The 14,283-nt window shown below is 40.1% G+C and overlaps 1 protein-coding gene across 1 annotated transcript; it reads left to right on the top strand.

Moving 5' to 3' along the window:
* Positions 1-1,327: 1,327 nt before the first annotated feature.
* LOC148038217 (indole-3-acetic acid-amido synthetase GH3.5-like) lies at positions 1,328-5,403 on the top strand. The gene is made up of 4 exons (XM_087670074.1): positions 1,328-1,931; positions 2,091-2,192; positions 2,598-3,394; positions 3,887-5,403. Exons 1-4 carry the CDS (start codon positions 1,657-1,659, stop codon positions 4,519-4,521), a joined length of 1,809 nt encoding a protein of 602 aa, XP_087526200.1. The 5' UTR covers positions 1,328-1,656; the 3' UTR covers positions 4,522-5,403.
* The last annotated feature ends 8,880 nt before the right edge of the window (positions 5,404-14,283 follow it).

The raw sequence follows: 14,283 nt of genomic DNA, 5'->3' as shown, positions 1-14,283 counted from the left end.
TGTAAACAAGATTGTTTGCACACATGTGTTAGCAGATTATGACCCATAAGATTAAATAGTACTAGACTAGTTCCAATGTCTCTCAATGATTTACTTTCTTATTATATTTGCCTAGGAGGGACCATAACATCCATGATGAGCTTAAGAAATAAAACCTTCAAAATACTCATCTTTTTGTATCTATCAAACCTATAGATTCTTAAAGCACCCATTAAAGAAGCTAGAATTAGGACTTGTCCATTTTTTGTTTTTTAAAAACGTGAAAAACTCACAAATTCCCCACCAACTAATGACAATGCCACATATGGATAATATAGGGTATGGATTTTATTCAACCTAGATCTCAGTAAAGTTGAGCTTGAGAAAAGGATTCCTAGCTTCAAACCCCATTTGATGGAGAAGGATGATTACAGTTGGGCTCAAGATCGATTCTCTATGGAGATCTACCATGAAAAAGCCTCTGCACCAAGGAGAGAGACATTTCACAATCTATTTGTTTGGAAGGGGTCTTGACAATAGGCATGCTTAGGGGAACCTTTTCGGAAGATTGGATCAAGGATACATTTAGGGGTGGTGTTTGAGGGGATGGCAAGGGGGACCGTGGGATGGCAAATAGTGATGGGGTTTGGGGAGGCCCAAGAGGAGGGACCAATGGAGGGCGATTTGAACTTTAGAACTTCAAAGGTGAATAACAACCTTAGAGATTAGACCTAGAGCTAGACAGCTAGATAACGATGGGGAAGTAAGCGGGTTCGAACGTGTAAGGGCGAGTGATGCCCCTAATAAAGGGGTGGCTTTTTTCGCAGGGACATGACCACGTGCGGCTGGCCCGTTTACGTTCCCGATGCTGCTTGTCCCTGTGCCGTAGCCATTTAAATTTTATCGAACGAACAAAACCAAAATCTCTCTCTCTCTCTCTCTCTCATTAGCCCTTCCCCCCGGTTGCTTTGATGATGGCCCGTTGAACAAAATAAAAACCTCTCAGGCAAGCCTAAAATTTGAAGGTTGCAGCACCCTTCAAAAGGGGGTTTTGCCCTTCTAGAGAAGGGTGATACATATATTACCCTTCAAAAAAAAGGTAAGAATTTTAGAAAAATAGTTATATGCCCTTCCAAACTCTTTAAAAAGAAAAGGAGAGGTTCTCTAAGACCTTCTAAATGAAAAGTTGGGTAAACCTTCAAATTAGGCTTCCCGCTTTGGTTTAAGAAGCCGGGTCAGGGATTAAGTTTTTATTAGCACGGGTGGTCCCAGGCCATCCAGCGGGCCACTGCAGCCCTTCCCTTCCTCTTCCTTCCCTCCCCCGTCCTATATATAATACTACCCCGCTCGTCTTCAGAGCTCAGCAGTACACACAATCACAAACTCCATCTATAGGCATTATACTCATCTCTATACATCTCTCTCTCTCTCTGCCCTGCTGCCTGTAGCTCACCTGCTCCGGCGTAGGGCGTCGACACCGCTCTACGCTCCCAAACCCGTCTCTTCCCGCATTCAGACTTTGCGCTTATTTGCCACCTCGTCGATTTGCCACCTGCTTATACACCTTTCCTAATTCACTGAAATTCTACCGATCGATCGCTTGAAACCCCGAGAACCTTTTGACTGCAGCAGGCAGCTCCACCACCACTTATCGAGAAAATTTCCCATTTCAAGAACATGTCTCACCCGCAAGGCGCATTAGACGAAATAGAGTACCTCACGAAGAATGCACAAAGGATACAAAACCAGGTGCTGCAGGCGATCCTCAAGAGGAACGCCGGCACCGAGTATCTGAACCAGTACCTGCCGGACGGGCGGGTGGACAAGGCCACCTTCAAGAGGTTCGTGCCCGTGGTCGCCTACTCAGACATGGAGCCTTACATCCAGCGCATCGCCAATGGCGACAAGTCCCCCATTCTCTCTACTGAGCCCATCTCCGAGTTCCTCACCAGGTATTAGCAGAGATAATTGCAATCTACTGTTTCCATCACTTTCCACCCACCAATTATGCAGATTTAGTGACGCATTTCGGATAATTCAGGCCCCCTACAGTACCTCTTGATCATTGCGATCCTAATCTCTTTTCCTTGTTGATTTTGTGTCCTATGCAGCTCTGGTACTTCAGGTGGCGAGCGAAAAATGATGCCTACCATACCAGAAGAGCTTGAGAGGAAGAAATTCTTCTACAGCCTTCTCATGCCGGTGATGAACCAGTAAGTATAAGTCACCCTCTCTCTCGTGGGCTGAGTGCTTGAATGATAGATTGCACGAGTCTAGGTAGTCGTGAAGGGATAGTGATATGCACATTTCTCGAACTCCGAGAACGGTGAGGGGCTTCTGCAACTAAAGGAGGAGCTGCCACATAGGTCTGTCCTTGTAGTGTGCGGAAGGGGATTCCACCGTGCTGTAACAGGCCGTAGCTAGGTATGGATCCCCGTGCTGTAACGGGCCGTAGCTAGGGATGGGGGGGTGGCTGCTAGCTTCCCTGCTGCACTATGGCGAAGGCTTAGGCTTGTAATTGCGGACTGAAGGATTATCATTTGACTAGTGCGATTTGAAGATTGGTTCACCCTGATAACATGATATCATTGACCCCTGGGACACATGATGATTTGCAGGTACCTTCCAGGCCTGGACAAAGGCAAGGGGCTGTACTTCCTCTTCATCAAATCCGAGACCAAGACACCTGCAGGGCTGCTTGCAAGGCCTGTGCTCACAAGCTACTACAAAAGCCGCCAGTTCCTGGACGCCCCATACGACCCCTTCAACGTTTACACCAGCCCCATTGAGAGCATCCTGTGCCCGGACGCTTACCAGAGCATGTACTGCCAGATGCTCATCGGCCTCCTCGAATGCTCACAGGTGCTGAGAATGGGTGCCGTCTTTGCATCGGGCTTCCTGCGGGCCATCAGATTCCTGGAAGAGCACTGGCAGGCCCTCTGTAATGACATCCGTTATGGCCAATTAAGCGAGAAGATCACCGATTTGCGCTGCCGTGCTGCCGTCATGAGAGTCCTCTCTGCGAATCCCGCCCTCGCTGACAAAATCACAGCCGAGTGCTCTAAAGAGTCATGGCAAGGCATCATAGGTCGCATTTGGCCTAACGTGCGATACATTGAGGTTGTGGTTACTGGCACCATGTCTCAGTATATCCCTACTCTTGATCACTATACCGGTGGCCTTCCTCTTGTTTGCACCATGTATGCCTCCTCAGAGTGCTATATTGGGATCAACATGAAGCCTCTCAGCAAGCCTTCCGATGTGTCTTACACCATTTTGCCCAATATGGCTTACTTTGAGTTTATTCCCTTGGAGCGCCACAGTCAAGGTGTCAACTATCCTGAAGATAACGTTGTGGACATGACTCAAGTGAAGGTCGGGAAGGAATACGAGATTGTTGTCACGACTTATGCTGGTAAGACGATTTGGATGAAACACAGCATTACTTAAGTCTACATGGTTTTCTTAGAGTCGAAACAGTAGTAGTGTGTAGCTAACTACCCCCGGAAGAGTAAAGAAGTTGCAATTCCATCTTTGCGCAGCTGATTTGCCGATTAGTTACGTTGATTGGGAGGTTCCTACATAAAGGGTGATTATGTTGATGATTATGAGGTCCTTATTTAAAGGGTGATTATTATGATGATTGTGAGGTCCTCAGTTATAGAGGTGACTATAAATAATGCAAATAGTTGGGTAAATATTATTAGTTAAAACCCCATGGTTTGACTACGTGCATGGCTAAAAAGCAGAGTAAATCCTTATGTGGCTTTTCTTAACGAACCTTCTAAACCGCTACTTAAATCACACATCGCTTTTAACGCTAGTCGACCTGCTAAACCTTTAGTTAATCGTGCGTATAAAATTGTCTTTTTTCGACTATTATTAAATGTGTATTATGAAATGGCAGGGTTATACCGGTACAAGGTCGGGGACGTGTTACGTGTGACGGGCTTCCACAACTCTGCGCCGCAGTTCCAGTTCATCTGTCGCAAGAACGTGGTTCTGAGCATCGACGTGGACAAGACGGACGAGGACTGTTTACACCAGGCCGTCAAGAACGCTTCCAAGAGGCTCAGGGCCGAGTCGGACGCCTGCCTCGTCGAGTACACCTCCTTCACCGACACCTCAACCCTCCCCGGCCACTACGTCATCTTCTGGGAGCTCCGGGGCGCCACGTCAGACGTGGACTCTATGCCAGGTGGCACGCTCCTGCCCGGCCGCGTGGAAGCCTCCCTCCTGCAGGCTTGCTGCCTGAGCCTCGAGGAATCTCTGGATTCCGTTTACCGGCAGTGTCGCAACTGTGACCGTTCGATCGGGCCGCTCGAGATCCGGGTCGTCCAGGAGGGGGCCTTCGACCGGCTCATGGACTACTGCGTGACCCAGCTCGGGTCCTCCATCAACCAGTACAAGACGCCACGTTGCATCAAGTCACCCAGCGGGGCCCTGGACCTCCTCAACCGCCATGTCATCCAGCGGGCCTTCAGTCCCAAGTGCCCGTTCTGGGCCCCACAGCGCCGCGACTGGACAATCGAGCTCCCATAGGCGACCGCCACGTCAGCGGCACGATCCAGCTGGCACGAGGACTGCCATGGGGGCAGCGCAATCCAGCTGACGTGGCACTGCCACGTATAGCGGCCCATTACTCCGCTTTCCAAAATAGGTTAGTCATGCAAGTATTTCAACTTTTTTGGACTTGCAAGCCCTTCACCCCGTTCTGGGGGTGGCTTCTCCACATCATCAAGGTTTAGCCTCTACTCTCCTCTGCTCATTTCTCAACATGTTTAGGTAGGTAATTAGATGCCCACGCCTCTCAAACAAATTTTTTTTGGTCATTCGGACGCCGGCTCATATCCAAGCAACGTCGCCGCAACTGGTCCGAATTTTGGAAACCCTTTAGTATTCCAGACTACATCTAGTGTTAACCGTTGTAGAATCCAACCACAATACTCCACCAACAATGTTGTATTGTTTTCGTCCTCCGACATGTATAATACTTTTCATTCGCCACATGGATACGTCTCTCCTCGACCAAAATCTTCCGCATGCTATGTGCGGATACTTGGCGGGCTGCCGCCGCTGGGTTCCACAACTTCACTAATCTCTCCACACAATTCTGGATAACGTGTTCTCCGCATTTGGACCCTTCTTTAAAACTCCTCGTGGTGGTGATTAGGGAGCTTGGGCAAGATTGAGGGCCTAGGCCCTTAGCGTACGTCTCTTTTTCACTTTCATACATCAATCTAGCATGTGATGCCACTTGCTTATTCAGATCTAACAAGCAAACATGTGCGAGCATCGGCGGCCAAAGAAAGATCGCCCTTTTAAGTAAAGGCACTAACCACACTAGCCCCTTAAGGATTAAGGCCGAGAAAATGAGAGCCTGTGAAATGTACTAAAGCATGACCCACGATACAAGAATGATATGTGTATATATATTATGTTATATTTATTAATCATTACATGCTGACTTTTTTCCCGATCGATCCAATGTGAGGTTTCCATGTACGTGTACCGAACGTGAGCGATGAGCATCCATCCGTTCGCGCGGAGAGAGAGAGAGAGAGAGGTGACGTGGCAATCACCGTCACATCCGAATGCCACACGTTCGACGTATTATACCTACCATTAGACTTTTCTTGAAACTTAAAATATTATTATTTGGGCCCGCGACACGTCACCGCCTTGATCGAGAAAAGCATGTGAATGTGTCAGCAGGCTTTGACCGTCCGTGGTGCATGCGTGTCAAGAAGAAAATCACTTGCCCCGCTGGCTTCCTGGAGTCTGGTTTGTTGGCTTGGCTTGTTGGGCTTCACAAACTCCAATTCTCCTTCTTCCTTGCTCAACGCGCTCTATTTCTTTGACTTTGCATTCCCAGAGTTTTTGATCTTCTTCTTCCTTGCTTTACACGATCTACGTGACAGAAGCCATCACCCAATCAGGAGTTATGAGACGTTGTATCAACCTTATAAAAGCTATGTTGTTATGGACTCCATTGAAGCCAATCGCGACATTGAAGATGCAATGCCACTCTCCAAGACGCTTGCTTGCGACCCGCAAAAAAGGTAGCTACATAATTCAAGCAATTAACTGAGCACTAAACATGGAAATTACCTACACAATACGAAATCATTAATCACGACTCACAAATCTAAATGAACACCGCACTAGGCATGTTCCCTATACATGTTGCTTGTTTCCACATGTACACTTGCGTATGTATGTGCATAAGAGTATAACAAGAAGGGATGCGATCCAAAAGAAAAGCTTAGGAGGGCAAGCTAGGGTTCCCCCTTTTCAACCTACACAAGGTCGGGTGGTTCACATGACACAAGTTGATCATGCCATAGAGTAATAATAATCGCTTTGAACATCAATTATTTCATCTTTAAATAGTCTATCCGATCTCAAATCCAATTAAGAACTAAATTTACATGAGAGGTTTACAAAATACATTGCAGAAAACGCCTATAGAATTATAGAGAGAAATGGCCATTTTAATGTAGGAACCTAAAAACAAATTATGTTAAATGTGATCTAATAGGGATTTTGAAAGTAGCTCAATATCTTCAACATGTTCTTTCAACTTGCAAGGTTATGCATTCACCTAAGGAAGAGGATTCAAAACGAATTTTTAACTTCATTTTACACCTTGATCTACCTTTACAATTGGATAAAGAGCAAATCCACTTGTATATATATTCATGCATCCCTCTCACTCTAACACTTCTTAGGTGATCTTTTTCATTTTCACGTTAGAATGCCATGTCAAAATGCATTGTATTTGTGCCTCTCTCTCTCTTTCTCTCTCTACCCATTAAATCTAACTAATTGATTGATTAGACAAATACCACCTTTTTGCTGTAACAATCAAAATTCAAAAGAATAGCTAGTTTTGAGGTTACTAGCTAGAAATTTCGGGTATGGTATGAGATTTCATTTGATTTTTATTCTTTAGGTTTGAGCTTTTCTCTTTCATGTGGATTCTTTTGGCAAATCAAGCTAGTTGAAATTCCAAAAAGATAAAGTGAAAAGCCCTTGAGATTGTCCTCCACTTAAACCATTTGAGTTAGACTCGAAACAATTTCCTTTCATTTTGGATGCTATGCATTTTATCATGAATATTATAGATCCCATGGTCCCAAAGATTTTATATAAGAGTTGGAATTTCTCGGTTGAATGTTTTTCTCTTCACTAGTGTAGTGCAAAGATTACAACGTACGATCTAATGGTACTTTTGTGTGGCCACATGATATGCTAAAAATGTCTAAATACATTCTACATTTCATATTTTGTATCCATAAACATGTTATTGGTAGTGCAAATACATTTTATTCATTTCGATTCCCCATATGAGTAACATTTTCAACATGGGAGCGTCTAATACAATATCAGTCCCTACATAATTATTGAAAAGCTTAACCTAATAGAACCACCTTTTTATGAAACTGCTTCCTTTGATTGCTAAAGTTGATTTGATGGATCCAAAGTGATTTTCATTGGCTATGTGACTATGATGTAGAGCTATATGGCACGACTTTTACAAATCAACTTCAAAGTTGCCTTGATGAGTTGGAACCTATACTACATGCTATCTAGCCCTTTCTTTACTGATGTGAAAGGTTGTTTAAGTTCTGTAACTTTGAGCATTTGTTTGTATTAGATGTTGAGCATTTTGAACTTTTAAATTATGTACTCTTTAAAGTACGTCATGTAAGAGTGAGGGTAAAGTTTGAGGGCCTATGGATTTGAATAAAGTTGAGAGCCTAAGGTTTTGCACCAAGTGGCGTAAATATAAGACATGTCCTCTATCCATAAAATTTTCAAAAGGCCCTTTTGTACTTGATAGCATGGGTTGTAATGTGTAGCAAAATATATATACAAATATATATGTCCCGTGTAGGAATCATTTGACTATCTCAATGATTAGTGTAACCAATGATGATTTGTCTCACGAGTCATGGACTTTAAACGTAACATTTCAATATATTTTTTGCTACTATGATGCATATTGTTAATTGCTTTCTTGTTTTAAGTTTGGGAATCATTAGAGCCATATATAGCTATTAATGCCACAACTCAATAGTTAGCAATCCAACATGACCTTCAAATGATGCTTTTCAAGGTTTAGAAAATGTGGCATGATGTTTCGTAAATGTGCATTTTAGTTCAAATTTACATGTGAATTGGATCCAACGTTCATAACAAAGTAAGTTTTGGAAATATAATTACCAATTGCCAATATGTAGAACCATCAATAAGTAAGTTTGACGATTATATTAGAAGATAAGAAAGCACATGATTCTCTCATTACTAGAATTATATAAGGTATATTGTTATTATGAGAAAGCTTTTGGTCGTGCCTATGAAAAATAGATAATGTTGAAGACATGTGAAAATGCATAGATTTAGGTCTAGACATTTCTGTTTGCTTGAAACTTTATTGTTTGGCAAGCTACAATTAAAAGAAAGAGCCACGTTGTTGTGTATTCCCATAATCATAGTTGTCAAGGAACAATACCAAGCTAAAGAAAGTGTATACACAATGAAACATAACGAGTATAGATCATAAGATACAAATCATTAGATTACATGAGACTATAGACATTGATGACAAAGACACCATGATACTCTTGAAGAATGTAGCACATGTCAAAAACTTCCAAGTTGCCTAAAATCCATCCCTTGAATGCCATATGATATACACCATTAAATTTATATACTGATATCTTGTTCAATTTTAGAGAGTACTTCATAAATCCACTTTCATGACATCTTAACCTCTTTAACTTTTAAGCTTATAAAAGTTGCGAGTATAAGAGTCCTCTATTGGAGCACTAATTTTGGGATCTTTTTGCTGTGCAAATTTTTTTTAGCATGTGATCAATAGAGTGTCAATTTGAGAGATGAAAGTAAAGTGTTAAGCTCTTGAAAGATAATTGACATCAACGCTATGGTTTCAACATACAATAACATCACGCCTTAATCAAGTTAAGGCATGCATGCTTAATCTTTAAAACAATCAACGATGTGCATAGAAGTGTTCAACATCATTTAAACGCAAACAGTTCACTATCAACAAACAATGAAAGAGTATTCTTAGATAGTCATTTCTACCCATTTTGGCACCCACATTGATTGAATGCTTTAGATTTTTCAATCCTATGTGAACCTAAGGGGGTGAAGTAGAAATAACTCTTGTGTATAGCACATGCTTCTTGTAATATGGGCATGTCGAAAGCTAGGTTTGTTTGCAAATTTGTAGAAGTACAAAGACATCAAACAATGGAATGCATCAAGAGATGAAGGACAACAGAGAAGAGGACAAAATAACCTTTGATATGCTTGGTAACATCTATTACCACTCTAGCCAAATCCCTAAAGGTAATTGATCTCAAAACCTATACGTTTGCTTTAAATTTCTATGTTACAAGCATGTTAGACTTCTCTCTTTCTTTCTTTCATGATTCTTGAATTAGTCTTTTTAAAATTTTTACTATGTTACAAGTGTGTTGGGCTCCTCATGCTAAACCTACATGATATATTAACATGATTATGAGATGGGCCTTCTAGATGTGAACATTAAATGCAACCTTGTCAAAGGAATTTTAAGACTCGATCCTTGATGAGTTGCCTAGAATATTATCTTTGGATAAAAGTGTTCAAGAGTTCAAAGTCAATGATGCAAATATCTTTTAAATAATGAATATAAGAAGAGAAAGTGTCCATTTAGGAAGCTATGGTTTATAGGTGGGGATGGATTTAACAACTATGTTTTTCAACGAGCAGAACTATAGATGATCAAACATATTAGGACATGAAGTGAGGTTGAGTGACTAGAGAACAAGGTCATGCTAAGCTCTATTGGGACATGAAGTGGGGTTAAGTGACTAGAGAAAAAAGTCATGCTAAGATCTATTGTTATTAGGAGTCCCCCCCCCCCCCCCCCCCTTCTCTCTCTCAAATGTTCTACTCGACAAATACATGCAGATATAAATGTGACTGTATACAATGTAGCCTAGGATTACAAACATTAACACCATGGGTGTTCAAACTTTGAGGTACTTATTGTCGACAAACTGCCCATGTCATGTGCATTCAAGCCCATATATTCTAACCCTTATATATCCCATTGCAGTTAATTTTAGTATCTCATCAATATAGAAATTACACTTTTCATTAGATAGTATTTGTTTGTATGATTTTGTTTCTTAGAATCAACCACCTCCTTTATGCAATAGTATGTGTAAATCCATTCCTTTTATAGTTGATGCCATAATGATCAAAACTATGTCATCAATTAATTCACATGATAGGATACATTTGAAGGAAGTGACTACTCTAAGTTTGAAGTCATCACCTACCTCCTTAAAGTAATTCCCATATAAGTTATTGCTTACATCATGGAAAGAGACACTTGATCCTTTATTTCTCCCTACATTGGGCTCCATAAACTTTTCTTTGCCTACATGGTAGGTTATAGATGTAGCCATAAACACTAATGTGACCAAAGATACGGTAGCACATGGTAACCCTTTTTAAATACTATATCTTCTTCATAATTGCCTATCAACTCATGTGAACAAAGATATGGTAGCACATGGTAACCCTTTTTTAAAGAGTATATCTTCTCGATAATTGCCTAGTAACTCTTATGATAGACAAGCAAGATTTATTCTCCTTTCTATGGAAGATACAAAGATTGGGCCCAAACTTACTCAATAGACCCAAATTCTCTTTGAAATACCTCGTCCAAAATTTTCTCAATACATCCCTTAGGGGGTTCATTATATGTACATCCTCTATATCACATATATTCAAGGCCTATTTATAAATACCCATATAACCTTTAAGAATAAGAATGAAAAACATGACTATGCGACAATGTGAAACAAGTGTAACTTCCATAGCATGTTCAACATTAGAGATACAAGAGAAACTAGTGTGGAGGCAAGCATAACAAGCTTGTGCGTGCGTGCGTGCGTGCGTGTGTGTGTGTGTGTGTGCACTTGCGTGCTTGTATATGTATGCATGTATGCATGCATGTATTGTGTGTGTTTATGGATGCATACACATACATCTATGTATTTATTACACAAGTCTATATCACAAACTCATGTATTATGCATGTTCATGCATGCATGTATTTCTTATATAAATTTATATTAGAAACTCATAAGATGAAGTTTTTTTTTTTTTTTGTTTTTTGGGTGGCATGCAAGTTGAACATTGCATATATTTTAACAAATTATCCTAATCAAAGGTAAAAAATGTGGTGCAAATTGTGTTCCAAAAACTCCAAACTTGCTCAATAGCCTATTATTAGCATATGCCAAGAACTAGGCCAAAAATTAAGAATGTTTGGAACTTGAACTTTTCATATTGTATCTAAATACTAGAACCATCATGTATGTACTTACTCAATGGGGCACTTGTTTGAGTGACAAGTAACTAACATAAAACTAATGAAATTTGATTGACACAAAGTATTTAGACAAAGAGGATTATACATAGACTAATTGAATTATCAAATATTTATGTTAACTTATACTACTTGCATAAGCTAAAATAGAGAGAGGCAAAATCCACCATAAATCTTAACTTTTCACTTCTATTTTGTAGCTTCTAATACACATCCACCAAACTATGAGAGAAAGATTGTGCACAATAGCCAAAAACTTAAATAACAATATGCCATATTGAAGAATATTACTACAATCATTTACACATTTGTTGGCACAAATACTCTAGTGGAAAGATTTGAATAGAAAGCTTTTCACATGAAACCTTTTGTTCCAAATGCAACATACATAAGTGCATCACCTATCAATGTTATAAATCACACATCTTGAACTAGTAGTTAATAATAACCCTTCTATGCATGTCATTACTAAACAAATACTAAACTAAATGTTATTATTGGTTCACCACATTTCTACAAGCCTCAATTTCTAAAGACAATTTGGCTATATCTTCAAGGGTCACTCATAAATATATGTATCTATTACGTGGGTTCAATGTAAGAGATTTTCAAAATACTATTTTTACTTATTTTTCACACACAAAGGGTACCACATAAATGGGTTTTTTATAGATTCAATAGAAAAGGGTGTGTTTATTATGTAGGCCCTCTAAATAAAATCATTTTGTCCTAATTGGTAAGTATTCAAAAGAAATTATTTAAAGAAAAGGTAACCAACACAAGTTAATAATTTAAAAAGGAAAAAGGGGTCAAGCTAAGCTAGAAAGTATATATCTACCACGAGGATTTTTGCATATGTATGTCCTCTATACCACATGTGTTCAAGGCCTATTTATAAATACCCTTATTTGTGAGTGTTTCTTCAATAAACCACAACCCTTTTTTATCCAATATGTAAATAATCCCTTTGTATGGCACCCTTTTGTACGTAAAAAATGTTTAAAATGGTATTTGAAAAATCTCTTACGTTGAATCCACGTGATACACACATATATCCATGAGTGATCCCCTGATGCTCCCCTTTGCATAATACACATGTACTCAATCATTCACTCAACACGACAGAGAAAGGTAACACAATATATGAGAGCAAGGTATACTCTTGTATTTCTCAATGAAAGGAAAGATACAACATAGGCACATCTTAGGATTACACCCTTGTGACACTGCACAAGTGAGGTCTTACCATTAATTATAGGAAATCATATGTAGAGTGAAAACCAAGTAGAGCGTAGAGTCACTAGTGCTCCCTGTATAGGAGCATGTAGGTGTAATGCCAAGGAATAGCTACAAAGCTGTGAAGTGGGAGTCTCTAGACTTTGGCTAGTTGCTACATTTCTCTCTGAGTCTCTATTTCCTTAAGAAATCTTCTACCTTGGTGGCTTTGGAGGCTAAGGCCAAGAGAGTGATGATCTCTTTCCCCATGGCTAACTCAAATGGGGTGTAACATATTGTTGAGTGGGTTGAGCTTTTGTAGTGGAACTTAAGCATATTAAGGTAAGGTGGACAATCAATTTAATCCACTTGAGCATAGCTCCCTAGGTAGTCTTCAATTCCTTATTTCAATTGCTCTATTTTCCCATCTATCTCTAGGTGGAAGGACAATGAGAACTTGAGTCTGTCTTCAAATTCTTGAAGTTCTCCTTCCACATGTCACTTAAGAAGTAACCATCTCGATCCAATACAATGGATAAAGGCAGTCCATTTAACTTAAATACATAAATGAAGAAAATGTGGGCTAGCTCCTTGGCATTCAATGGTGGTTTTTGGCTAGGACGAAGCATGATTTCTTGGAGAAATAGTCCACCACTACAAAGATGATGATATGACTCTGATTGGTGCGTAATGACTTGGCATTGGATATTGTTGGTATTGGAAATTTTAAGATGTAGTTTCCTTCATGCAATTTGTTTACTTTGCATGATGTATGCCATGTTCCAACTTTGACTAAAACTTTACTTTCATTCTAGCTTTGACTAAAACCCTACTTTTGGTTGGACTATTGATATATGTTATGTTGTATCTTTTGGTGATTCCTCATGGAAGTTTACTAGTGGCAATCTTGCCTTAGCACAAGGTGCCAAGTCTGGCACTCTTTATCCCTTAGTTATATCTAGGTCTATCATCCATGTTTTGGCAATGGCTCCAATACCATATATATTGTTATGGCATCGTCCCTTGGGCACATGTCATTGCACAGAATGAAAATGCTTGCATGTTTACAATATCTTTAGTCCCTTGACTATAAGTGAATTGATTCTTATTATCATTGTCTTTATGGTAGGTAGTTGTGTAGTTCACATAAGAAGTTTGACATTATGTGCATGAGCATTTGGCTTTTGTTTACTATGATATTTGCGGACCTACGCGCTACAAGTCATTAGGTGGGACAAAGTGTTTCATTACTTTCATTGATGATTACTCACATAAGGTCTAAGCATATTCCATAAAGTAGAAGTTAGAAGTCTTGGCTACATTTCTTCATTGGCTTGCTTTTGTTGAGAACTAAGTATATGTTGAAATGCCTATGATCTGACAATGGGAAAAACCTCCATCATATGCTCATTTGCGTATCTTTGGTTGTGAGGCTTTCTATCATATTTCCAAGGACAAGTATAATAAGTTGGATCCTAAGGTCCATGAAATGTATCTTTATTGGTTATGGGGATGCAGGTGAGATGGGCTATTGCCTATGGATCCACAAGCTTGGAAGATCATTCACAACCATGATGTTAGTTTCCATGAAGAGACAATACATAAGCAGCATGAGCAAGTCGTTGAGGTACGCAAGGCAATATTTCAGGAGGAGCCTCCTATTCCTATAT

Source organism: Lygodium microphyllum, chromosome 3, assembly GCF_053477565.2.
Source record: "Lygodium microphyllum isolate KBCC chromosome 3, Lygodium_microphyllum_v1.1.10, whole genome shotgun sequence".
NCBI classification, from domain to species: Eukaryota; Viridiplantae; Streptophyta; class Polypodiopsida; order Schizaeales; family Lygodiaceae; genus Lygodium; species Lygodium microphyllum.
The sequence above is the reverse complement of the archived record's forward strand: the minus strand, read 5'-3'. Positions and strand labels throughout refer to the sequence as shown.

What these genes read in the sequence shown, in the direction of transcription:
- LOC148038217 (XM_087670074.1), top strand. Translation starts at nt 1,657, where the DNA reads ATGTCTCACCCGCAAGGCGCATTAGACGAAATAGAGTACCTCACGAAG. An exon ending in CTCATGCCGGTGATGAACCA is followed by an intron (nt 2,193 to 2,597) that starts GTAAGTATAAGT and finishes GATGATTTGCAG; the next exon opens with GTACCTTCCAGGCCTGGACA. An exon ending in TGTTGTCACGACTTATGCTG is followed by an intron (nt 3,395 to 3,886) that starts GTAAGACGATTT and finishes ATGAAATGGCAG; the next exon opens with GGTTATACCGGTACAAGGTC.